The 12195-nt window shown below is 48.2% G+C and overlaps 1 protein-coding gene across 1 annotated transcript in view; it reads right to left on the bottom strand.

The window, feature by feature from the left end:
* LOC143166444 (syntaxin-binding protein 4-like) overlaps nucleotides 1-12195 on the bottom strand; it is a 37371-nt gene that overhangs the window by 1326 nt on the left and 23850 nt on the right. Inside the window, exons 12-21 of the mRNA XM_076350805.1 lie at nucleotides 9794-9891; nucleotides 7288-7384; nucleotides 6000-6127; nucleotides 5354-5446; nucleotides 4739-4804; nucleotides 4463-4651; nucleotides 4049-4165; nucleotides 2774-2823; nucleotides 1768-1898; nucleotides 350-407 (exon numbers count right to left, since the gene is read on the bottom strand). Coding sequence (XP_076206920.1) covers nucleotides 350-407; nucleotides 1768-1898; nucleotides 2774-2823; nucleotides 4049-4165; nucleotides 4463-4651; nucleotides 4739-4804; nucleotides 5354-5446; nucleotides 6000-6127; nucleotides 7288-7384; nucleotides 9794-9891 — 1027 coding nt within the window. The remainder of the gene's footprint in view (nucleotides 1-349; nucleotides 408-1767; nucleotides 1899-2773; nucleotides 2824-4048; nucleotides 4166-4462; nucleotides 4652-4738; nucleotides 4805-5353; nucleotides 5447-5999; nucleotides 6128-7287; nucleotides 7385-9793; nucleotides 9892-12195) is intronic.

Genomic DNA, 12195 nt, shown 5'->3' with positions numbered 1-12195 from the left:
ATTCAGTGAGGATTTTTCCCTTACTCAGAACTCACAGTGGTCTATAAGCGCCAGCTAGACAAGCCGTAGAACCATAAATTCCCACCTGGCCTGAAGGAAAAAGAACATTTTAGAAAACAAAAGAGAGATCCAGGAATTCACACCATACTTCACGGTGTGGGGCAGGAAGTCTCTTGCTGTCTAGGAAGGGACGTATTTCTCTGAGATGGCCATCTGGAGACCTCTAGACCAGATTATCTGGTTAAAAGTTTTCAAGCAAAAATTTTGATTAAAAACCCCAACAAAACAAACAGGAATTTTTAGTATGTGTATTGTCAAAATTACAGACCACGGCAGTTTTGACACCTACTCCTGGTAATCTGGGTTTCCTTCAGCAGGCAGGCACTGGTCCCTGTCACATGGCAAAGCTGCAAATGTAAGCACACAGCCAAGTATAAGTGACGGGTTAGAAAACATGCCCAATGCAAGTAGCACTGCTACATTATGATAATGCACATTTAAATGATGCAGGAACTCTGAAAATGCTGACACGCTGATATATCAGAGGTGCTCCTTAAAGGCTACGATTGTTTTCCTTGTGTCTCGTGCTTTGAGACAAAGACAATGCTGGACCATGGCCATGGGTAGTTGGTGAATAGCATCAAAGAGTAAAGACTGGGCCCCTATTTGGGGCTGTACACTCACCTGATCGTGACACGGAGGATATCAGAAACTCTCCCTTTGCATGGAAGGAGACAAGCGGGGTCAAATAACTGCTGCCAAGAAATGTTTATGGCTCACGGACTAAGCTCAGAGTCCCAGACTGGGAAAGTTAATTCAGACTCCCATGGAGCTAGATGCCTTTTATCTGATTTCTCTCCCATCCACAGACGTGTGAGGGGAAGGGAGTCTAGGCTGATTTGTATGCCAAGGAAACAGGGAGATTGCTGTTTTTCCCCTCTGCTCAGCACTGCTGTAGTCGTACCTGGATGGCGTAACGAAGGTTTGGATCCCTGGTTCAAAGCTATTGAGAAACTGGACAGGGTCCAGCAAAGGGAGCCCTAGGGCTCATAACCTGCAGGGAGAGGCTGGGGAGGGCTGAGGGAGCTGGGCTTGTTTAGCCTGGCAAAGAGGAGGCTGAGAGGCAATCTCGCAGCACCCACTCCTACTTCAAGGGCAATTAGAAAGATGTTGGAGCCAAGCTCTTCTTGGCAGTGGCAGACAATATAACTGTGGGCAGTGGCCACACATTGCACCTGGGGGAGTTCAGACCAGATGCTGGGAAAATCTTTTTCACAGAGCATAATGCAGCGCGGGAACATATTATCCAGAAAGGCTGTGGATCTCCATCCTTGGAGGCTGAAAGCACAGCTGGGTAAACCCACTGCAGGTCTGATCTAGTGTGATGGTCCTACCTGGAGCAGAAGATTTGACTCCTGATCTCCAGCAGCCCCTTTCAACCAGCATTTCTACAATTCTGTGAAACCATCCTCCTGCTTGTTAGTTTTTTTTTTTTCCCCTGGATAAATGCCTTTCGTCTGGCCCTGGGCAGAAGTCACACCCTTGGACTCCTTACACTGTGAGTCTGCGTTTCAGATTCAAAGATGAGTCACATGGATACACGGAGGGCAATTACATCTCAGTTAGCATGAGAGAATCAGGTACATGTATGGGAGGCTTAACTGGTATGGCAAAAAATATGGAAGGTGGTGGAAACCGTAAATAACACTAACAGACAGCCTTGAGACTTGTTTGGGTTCAGGTTTCTCCAGTTAATTTAGTGCTTACCATCCTTGTTGGAGAGGATTGGCGCTAACAGTTCTTTAGCTTCTGATAGCAAAAGGTCAACAAGATCTGAAGATGGAAGAGATGTATCTGAGACTGCGTCTGTTTTATCCTCTTCTGTTTCACTGTTGATTCTTATAAATACAGAAAGTGTCATCAATACTTCTATCATAGAATAGTTATTGAAAATCCTGGCCAGCCTCTTGTGAAGGATATTCTATGTAAGTTCTGTGTATTCTGGGGGGATTGCATCTCAATCGCTCAGCAGCACAGGAGACTCTCTTTTAGACGTGCTTGCATTGTTGTGTTACAGACAGATAGCAAAGTATTTTCAGAATTTCTCAAAAACATTTTTCCTTCATTATATTAGAAGTAACCATCTTGGAAACTTAAAAATTGTTTTCCGTCATTCTTAAATACTGGCTTTTTTAAAGGGGCTCATCATTATCAATGGGACAGTGACCTTTCAACGATTTAATCAGTTAAAAACACACATAGAGTTGTGATACATTTTTTTCCAAGTGATAGGAGATAGGTTCGGGTTGAAGGGGAGTCCAGAAGCCTGAAGTCTATTTCTGCAACCATTCATGCAGTTGAGAGTCATGCTAGCTCTTTGCTTACACTCTATCAGTTACTCTAACTGCTAATGAAAAAGGACATGGTCCTAAAGCCAAAAACCTGACTTATGTTAGGAAAAGCAGGTGGGTCAAAACTCTGCTTCTTTGAAACAACCTGCTTAGGGTCTCTGCCGACAAGAGCAACTTAGCCAGAGGAGCATTTCAGCTACTCGCTCCCAAAAAAAAACCTGAACAGAGGCCAACCCCCCCTCCCCTGCCAAGTACCAATCCACCAGCAGCCTCCAGATCATCTTTCTCCCCTGCTTTCACTTCCAAAGCGACAGTATGTTTAGAAACTCTGGGTAGGTTACGTGTGAATCACCTTCCCCTGAGAAAGATCAGAAAAGGACATTTCATGTTGCTGTTCAAGATTCCCAGAAGCCACCTCCTACCTTTTCTCATCTGGTAAATGACTGGGTGTGCTCAGGACCTTGTGGACGTTCTGCCATGCAACAAAAAAAAAAAAAAAGAAAAAAAAAAATGTTTCAAACTTGTTGGAATGAATAATTCCCGAGAACAAACCCCATGGGTTTTTCCTGGTGATCAGATTTAATATGACAGTAATCAGCTTCTGCTTATTCATTGCCCTTGAAGCAAATATCTCAAGGCCTTTTGCAATTCAAGCAACATTCACAGCCTATGCAAATATACAGACACATCTAAATTATGCATTTTAATACCAACACTAAAATATACGAAATGCAACATAAAAATACCTTTCCAAAGAACAATTTTTCAGGCTACATTTCAGGGAGCCTTGGTCATCGCTACTAGCAATCCCTGGTTTCTGGATTGTACCTGCACGCATAAGCTCTCATTACCACGCATGGTTAGTGAGCTCTCAAACACTACTGAGGGATGTATAAAAAAGGAAGATGTTTTGCTCCCCAGTGGTCAAAGTCCTGTGATGTTTGACCCTGGGGCCAAGTCAAATCCATTTCCAAAGTCCGGCCCCAAACCGCACAGGCACCAGCATGTAGTGCTGCAGGTCTAGAGGCATTTTAATTCTTCCTTCTCTGAAGCAGAGGACACAGCATCTATGCTTCCTTTCGTTCCACTCTTTCCTATTGATTTCAAGAGCTCTTGGGACAAGCTACTAGTAGCTGTAGCAGATACACTGAATACTAGTGCTTCCCATGCTGGCCAGTTTACTAATTACACAAGCTTGTATTCCCGATACAGGTAGTGAAGTGGAAGAACAGTCAATTAAAAGACTAAAGCAATTATGTGTGAGATTTTGCAGGAAATCTGGGGGAAAAAAGCACCGGAAGAGCAAAACCACTCTCTGAGTCCACATTTGTTGTGTAGAGAAGCAACCGTCAGTTATACAAAGGGAAGGTTAAAACACACGATTTTGACCATCGTGTCCAACAGAGTTCCTGGAGCAGCCTCAACCAGAGCATCACGGGGGGACCGGTGAGCCGGGGACAGCAGAGCCACCAGGCAAAGCCTGCACCACAGTGTTTACATAGCTCATAGGTATATGAGTATATATGAGTTCATTCCCTAGTTTCTCCTAACCAACAGAGTGCCTTTTTAGGATAAGATAGAATTAAAAATCCCTTCTCTTGCTTACGGAGCAGGAAGTTATTTGGACTTGCAAAATCACCCTTAAGGTAAGAGGCCACAGTGATGCCACCAGCACCGGGGGTGGTTCAGCACTTCACCTGCACAAACAGGAGCAGTTTCCTATTGCAGATCTCCAGGCGCTTCCGTGAGACTTCTGATTTTCGTAACTGGCCGTCAGCCAGGGACAACTGTCTTTTCAGTTGCAGGATGTTCTCCTGGGACGGGGCCAGAGGAAGAAGAGAAAGGTGATGATGACGCTCCAGCCTTGGCCTTTGGAAACACCAATTTATGACGTTTGCTACCAACAGAAAACCACTGTCCTTTTGGAATGGACAGTGGAAATTATACAGATTATCACACAGACCCAGAGACCATGCTGGCCTTGTGGTCATACACAACAAATGATGTATGTGCTACATTCATTTTCTCCTTTATAAATAGAAGGAGGGGAACCCACAGAAGAAGGGTCAGGAGGGCTGTGGGTTTTTTCCCAGGCTGAGGGGTTGCATTACCTCTATTTCAGAGACGTGTTTTGCTTTCTTCCCCACCAACTGCATCTTCAGTTCTGCAATTTCAGCTTCCAGCAAGTGGATCACTTCCTCATAGTCCTGCTCCGCACTGTGTGCCTGTCTCTGCACGACCTCTGCCATCTGCAGCTTGCTGTGCAGCGTCCGGTTCTCGGAGAGGAACCCCAGTGCTTTCTGGAAGCAGCGAGAAGTTCTGGTGAATGCACCACGTCCCCGTCAGCCGCCAACCACCCCAAGGCCCCCAGCAATCTCTTCACTAACCTGGTTCAGTCTCTGAAGCTCATCTTCCATTGACTTCTTGCTGGTCTCCACCTCTTTCAGGAGAGACTATGGAAAATATTTTCACCGGATTAGAAGCAACAAGCGATAGGACATTCTCTAGAAGATGCCCTGGTCTTGTAGCCCCTACCCACCAGAATAACATTTTACAGAAGCAGTCATGTGTGCTGTCCCCCACCACAGTGCTTTTTTGGGCTGCGACCTGCATGCCTGCAGAAATCCACCTGGACACCGCCATGGTGCGAAACAGCCATGCCGGCAATCAGCAGCTAGGTCAGGATGGGAGGACAGGCGGTGCTTCTGTTATTCATGGACTTGAATTATTTGTGAGACACGTTTTTGTATTTTTAAATATATTTACTTACTGCTAAAAAGTGACCGCATACTTTCAGTACAAATAAGTTTTCATTTGAGGTTGAGAGCGAGAAAGAGGCAATTAAGGAGAGCTGAGGGTGAGAGTCTCCTTTGTAACGAGGAACGCGCAGAATGCAAGATGGTGACTTCTTAAGAGGGACAGGCTACACCATTACCCTCGAGCACAACTACAGCGAGCTACAGAAGGCACCAGCCAAGAAATCTGCTCAGGAGAGGCTCCACCTTTAGCCTTCGGACTTCTTGCCGCAGATCCATCATTTCCAGTTGCAGCTGCTCCAGCTCCTCATTGTCATTACAGCTGAGAGAGTCGAAGGTCTGCAAGGCAGAGGGACAGACAGCATCACGCACCGCTTATGCTTTACCAAAAGCATGGAGCTATATGGCAGGCGTATTGTGTTCCATACCCAGAATAACGATGAATCAAAATCACTTGGAAAAGGAGTCAGCATTTTTATGCAACAGATCAAAAAGCACATTAAGTAATTCAACTGCAGGAGTTTTTTTCACCCCACGGGATTTCACTCTCTGATCCCTGACATAGCTGGAATAGCTATGGAATTTTCATTTTGTGAACCAGGTGAAATTAGTTGGAATTGATTCATTATGGCTTATTTTCCTTCTGCATCACTGCCAGGCTGCTTCCTTCCTATCATCCCATAGATATTGTTATTTCCTTATTAAAAATGAGAAGTTTGAGGTCTTTTATAGAATTTCCTATAATCAAAATGATTAATGCATAGTTCTGCCTTCTCTTTATAACTCTAGAACAACGAGAAAATGGTAATTTAGCTTTTCGCGTCTCAGAATTTCATGGATTTCACATAGAAGATTCATGGATTCAATGTAGAAAAGTGTTGGACTGACTGACCGGAGAGTGAAAAGCCGATATATCCAGCAAACTGGCCACTTCGTGCTGCGTGAAGAGCATGGAGTTGGAATCCAGACCAGCCTCGTCCAGCTCCTCCTGCATCAGATCCCTGAGTGCTTGGAGAAGATCTGTGAGAAAGAATCAGTTTTTACCGGGCTAAAAGAGAAAAGCACTGTGTGTTAGGAGAAAATGGCACCTATTTTGGGGACATCCACTGGCTGCCAAGCAGAGCAGGTTTAGAGATGCCAAACAGTCTTCTCTAACACTCCTGGGTTCTTTGGCAATCCCATCAAATTTAAATAAGTTGTTGACAATCTTTACCAGACTAGTTCTTATCCAATTGAAAAAAAATTAAACTTTTAAAAACCAAAACCCCCAGATATTTTGACAGCGGCGTTTTCACGATTGTGGTTCTCGGAGTTTTAAAATTTTAAGCCAAAACCACATTTTTCTGACAAAAGGCACCCCCCTGCCTGCTGACATTTCTCGTGCTGCTGATTTAAACAAAAAAAAACTCAGTGACTTCGGCACTTAGAAAAGGTGTTAAATTGACAAGTCTGAAAATCCAGATTCATTTTGCTGTCCGACATGGAGGAAAGCACAGTGCGAGGGGCTGTGTGGGACAGACGGGAGCCGGCGCAGCGAAGCGGAGGCGGCACTGGGGTCCCAGCCCCTCCAGTCCTCAGCCCCTGGGCTACAGCAGGAGCCGGAGCCTTTCCACAAGAGCAGCATCTTCGCTGCCAGCACATTTGCCAAATACTCTTCATCATCCTTATTTCTATTGCCACAAACTTACGAAGCCAGTCGCTCTTAGGAGAGGCGCACAGTTCTGTATGCCATCGCTCGCTCTGCACAAGAACATCTGTCCAAGAGGCGTTGCGCTTTGCAAGCCTGTTCTGCCTGGTGGGGACATTGCTGATGGCTTTGAATTTTTGTGAAAAAACTTTTGGGGAGCAGACCCTGCAGGCCAGATATGCTCTGGCAGGTCACAGAAAGCAGAGCAGGCTTTTATTTTCTGCATGTCCTCTGGCCAGCTCTTGCTTGGCAAGCTAGGGGTTTAAGGAAAGTGAGCCCTCGCACCAGCTTCCTTGTATTTTCATTTTACATACACTTCTACCAAACACCTTCTTTTGTATTTGTAACTTTTCTTAGCTGTTTTGAGGCTACATCAATACCCAGCCAGGTATCTTACCTGCCACCTTTCAGCAGATGCCTCTCTCCTTTCTCAGCTTCCAGCAAAGCTACACAAAAATGAAAAAGCCCGTCACGCGCAGAGCTGCCTGCTCACCTCCGTAGGCCACTGTCCCCTGTGAGTCTGTGGTCAGGCTTTGCCGTAACTGCCTCTTCTTCTCCTCAGTCACATCCAGACCAAGATACTGCAGAACCTTGAGCAGAAACAATAAGCCTTTAAGAAGAAAAATACTGGAAAGGCAACTCTTTGAAGTAGGTGCTGGGAAGACACTTGGTGCTGGGTTTTCTCCTGGAAGTGGCTCTCCAGGCAGCATCTCCCAAAGGAGCAGGGCTTGGGCTGGATTTCCAGTCTCTCCTTTCCTACACATGTACAGAAATGCCTGTTCCTGAAGACAGGGACATGTTCACATCCCTCCAAGAACATTTTATACAGATTTGCAGCTATGACAAACTGTCAGGAGCTTTATCAAAAGCCGGCGGAGCTGTAGCAAGGCTCAGCTGCCAAGAGCTCAGCCTCTCCGCCTTCTTACTGCCCAGGAATTGTGTTTGGGAGCGAGAAGATAAAAGCTGTTCTCCGTGGCAACAGGAGACATTCAAACATTTTCCTTTTCCACTGCAGCTTTTGCTTTCTCATTATGCCTGATGCCCTGTCTTCTACTGATATTTATCAATTCAACCCCAGGCCACCACACAGAAGCAGATAAACCTGTGCAAACCCCACTTCACTGCTGGCAGCAGCAAGTAAGAGCTTTTAAAAGACAAAGTCAAGCTCAGCAGACGCTGGGAAAGAGCTCAAGTTAAACGCTCGCCTGTCCCAGGCTGCACCCGCAGCTCCGGCTCACGCGTGTACAGCACCTCCCGCATGGTCCCCTGGAAGGGGTTTGGAGACAAGTCCTTTGTCACGTTTCCGTCACCAGCAAGCCCATGGGACCCGTCCGCTCTCACGTGCTGCCTGCGAGGCCCATTTGAGTCCCACCTCCCACTCCTCTGCCCGCCACCCCTGCACAAGGCAGTGCTGCAGGCTCCTGGGCTTCGGGATGCCCTGATCCTCAGTCTGCAGATGTTGGCATCTGGCGTGGGCAACCCCAAAACCATCTCAGGTTGTGCCGGTCGGTGTGGATGTCCTGACCCTGGCACCGCTGCAGCCGCCTGCTCATAACACTGGCTTTTAAAAGGGGAAGCCAAGCGTCCCCACTCCTCCCGCCAAAGAGGAGCTGCTTTTATACGCGTGACGAGCAGAGGTCGCTGCGAAAATGCATTCCTAAATCCCGCTTTAGGAGAATTATGCAGGCTTAGAAGAAAAGTTCCTGCTTGCGTGCTGCCCTCCCGGGAGGCGAGAGCGGCTGAAGGGCGAGCGCTGCATCGGCCGTCGGGTGGCAGCAGATACTCGTTACATCGGGCCCTCCCGGCAGTCCCCCGGCCCTGGGAGGGGTTGCATTCCCACCCCCCCACCCCCCCAAAATCCAGCAGTACCCGGGGGGGACATGCACCCCAAAACCAGACTGGGGGCACGGCCCCCCCAAGGGCACTTTGCCTTTCACTGGGGTCTCGGTCAGCAAATGGGCAGCTCCACTCCCTGCCCTTTGATGGTGCCCACGGAATATATTTTCCATAAAATGATGAAAGGAGCAGTGGTTCTGGCTGGATCCTTGGTGAGATATCTCGTATTTCAGCCTTCCCTCGCCCACACCAGGCTGCCCGAGGTCACCCCAGCAGCGACAGCAGCACCGGAAAGTTTGGAGGGCAGCTGCCTGCACCTACAGCCCTGAGTCAAATGCCTTACGTCCAAGGGAGATGCAGCTGCCAGGAGGAGACTTCTGGAGCTCCCCGGAGCATTGGGAAATAGCCAGGATGAGCCAAGGTGTGTTTAAATGCCCCTTTGGACACAATCGGGATGTTTCACTACGCCCTCTTCTCCCTTTTTGCCTTTAGAGGCTTGACCCAACCTCCAGCAAACTCGACTGAAGAGTTGAGACCCATTTTTTATTCCAGACTCCTGGTAATAAATACAGTTTGGTGGCTGACTCTTATGCCTCTGTCTCAAAAATCAGATTGATTAGTTGTAGCATGTGAGGGGTGTGATGCTAACAAGGAAAGCAATGTTCTGAGCACTGCAGCTGGCCTGTGCTATCGCTGTTCCCAACACAGCCCAGTCAGCCTCCTGGAGAGGTGAAGGGGAATTAGGCTGGAGCAGGCTATTCAGCGGAGGGTGGTGTACGTGTAGATTAGAGCACTGATCAAGTGCAGCAGCTTTATTCTGTGCAAACAGGCAGGCTGGTTCTCTTAGGCTGTATCTATTCAGGCTTGCATTTTTTAATTCCCCCAAAAAACAAGCGACAGTGACCCTCATGCTAGTACCCGGCCCGGTCCTCACGTGCCTGAGTGCAACACTGATGCAAGAATCAAAGCTGAAAGGTCTAGATCAGTTCTTTCACAGAAAAGCAATACAAGGAGACCATTCACGTAAGCTAATTTTGTTTGCTGATAACGTGGCAGCTGGAAGCAAGGAGGTATCACGCTAGTGGACTATTTTCTGCATAGCACACCTTGGGAGAGGATTGAGAGGAGACCTCGCTTTGGGGAGAGGGACCCATTCCACTTACCAATTCCAGTTTCCCATCCTTGAGCCGGACGTGGGGATCCAGCGCTACTTTTGGTTTGGTGCCTGAAGCTGCTTTATGATTAGATGCTGAAGTGGGTGCTGAAAAGCCAAAAATAAATGTTAATGGAAGAGCACTTGGGTAGAGGAAAGAGGTGCCCGCAAAGCAAAATTCAGAACTCTTGTTGCATGAAATATAATGTGTGTGCAGCAGGCCAAAAATCAAAGAGCAGGATTTACTAAATCCGGTCCTGGAAGGCTGAACTAGGCCACCATTGAAAAGACTGGATACTGGGGCAAGCCCTGACTGAAACTAGGCTTCTGCACGGTTTAAAATGGGATGTTTCATCCAAGGACCTAGGACTGCAAAAATAGCACTTTGGAAATTTCCAATCACAAATCTTTGTGGAGTCTTGGGATCTGTAGTTATGGTGATCTGTGAAACAAAAAAAAATCTGCCTGAGTCTTGTCTTCTCTAGTTGATTAAGCAAAACTGAAACCTAACATTTTATAAAATGCAGCCTTGGCTTTCACAACACCCATGGAAAAGAGAATCGACAGATTAAAAGCGATGTGGAAAAACACCAGTGCCAGACTTTTTCCCTCCACAAGACCGCAAAAAGCCTTGAACCCTTTTCCCTCAGTTGGGCAGGCAGGTTTTTTTGGGTAGAAGGACCCACATGCATTGCGAGGCAGACACAGAGGGAGAAAGAGGCAGAAACGGCAGCTGCTTTGCTGGTGAAAAGCTGTCATGAGATCAGCAGAACCAGCTGCTGACAGCTGGCTCGCCATTACCGGCACTGCCTTCACAGCTGAAATGGTAGAGAGCGCGAGCCCTGCTGCCATGCCCTGCCACTTGTGCTCCTCCATCCCTGGAAGGAACCCCACCTTTCCATTACGATTAACCCTTGCCTGTAAGAAACCGTGACATTCCCTGGGAAGAGGGCTGCAGAAGGCGTTGCTCGGGAGCTCCCCTGCCAGACTCCAGAAGGGTGCAGAACTGCTGTGCCTGCAGCCCTGCTGCCTGTCTGCCTGCCCGCCTGCCTGCCCCTGCTCACCCTCAAGCCATCAGCCCAGGTCGGTGACAAAATTCCTTCTCGTGCCAGTGGCACAGGATTTGTCCAGGGAGCAATTTCTTTTGCCTGCCTGGGATCTGATTAACATCACGGGAAGCCCTCTCTTGCCAAGTAACACTGCTTCTCCTGAACCTCTCGAGCACTTCTCACAACACCCTCCCTGACCATTGGGGCAGAGACCAGGCGCAAGGAGAAGGCAGCGAGAAGCAGCAGAGGTGCTGCACAACTCCTAATCCCAGTATTCATCCGCTCTGCTAATGCCAGGAGCTGGGAAGCAGCAAGAGGTAATAAATGGATTTGCTGGATCGGCCACCAACATTTTACTCTCCAAGATCAAGGGCAGAGCTGTTACCCCTTGACGCGTGGCTAATCAGGATTAGCTCCACGTGGCTTTGCTGTCAGCTCTGGACACGGAGATATCCAGGGCATCCATCAGGCACCCACAGGGAGGTAGGGATCTGATTAACATCACGGGAAGCCCTCTCTTGCCGAGTAACACCGCTTCTCCTGAACCTCTCGAGCACTTCTCACCGCACCCTCCTCGACCATCGGGGCAGAGACCAGGTGCAAGGAGAAGGCAGCGAGAAGCAGCAGGCTCCAAGCCTGGCTGCAGCTCTTTCAAAGCCAGTTGTCTGTTTTCATGGATGGCGATACTGACACAAAGACTCCTCAGCATTTCACATTAAAAAACCATGTGTAATAAAATCCCATAGCTAAGTCAGGAAGTGATTAGGTCATTGCTATTTGCTGGATTGCCTACATGACCCAGGGCTTTGCTCCCCATCACTGGGAGCTCTGGCTGTTGGTGGTGGCCACCTAAGAGCCTACCTGAAATCAAGGCTTGTTGTGGTTTAACCTCAGCCGGCAGCTAAGCCCCACAGAGCCGCTCGCTCACTCCCCCCCAGTGGGATGGGGGAGAGAATCGGAAGGGTAAAAGTGAGAAAACTTGTGGGTTGAGATAAAGACAGTTTAATAGGTAAAGCAAAAGCTGCGCACACAAGCAAAGCAAAACAAGGCATTCATTCACTCCTTCCCATCGGCAGGCAGGTGTTCAGCCATCCCCAGGAAAGCAGGGCTCCATCACGCGTAATGGTTACTTGGGAAGACAAATGCCATCACTCCGAATGTCCCCCCCCTTCCTTCTTCTTCCCCCAGCTTTACATGCTGAGCACGACGTCCCATGGTATGGAATATCCCTTTGGCCAGTTTGGGTCAGCTGTCCTGGCTGTGCCCCCTCCCAGCTTCTTGTGCACCTCCAGCCTGCTCAGTCAGTAGAGCACGGGAAGCTGAAAAGTCCTTGACTAGTGTAAGCACTGCTCAGCAACAACTA

This window comes from Aptenodytes patagonicus, chromosome 13, assembly GCF_965638725.1.
Source record: "Aptenodytes patagonicus chromosome 13, bAptPat1.pri.cur, whole genome shotgun sequence".
In the NCBI taxonomy this organism is placed as follows: Eukaryota; Metazoa; Chordata; class Aves; order Sphenisciformes; family Spheniscidae; genus Aptenodytes; species Aptenodytes patagonicus.
This window is presented reverse-complemented; position numbering and strand designations above follow the sequence as displayed.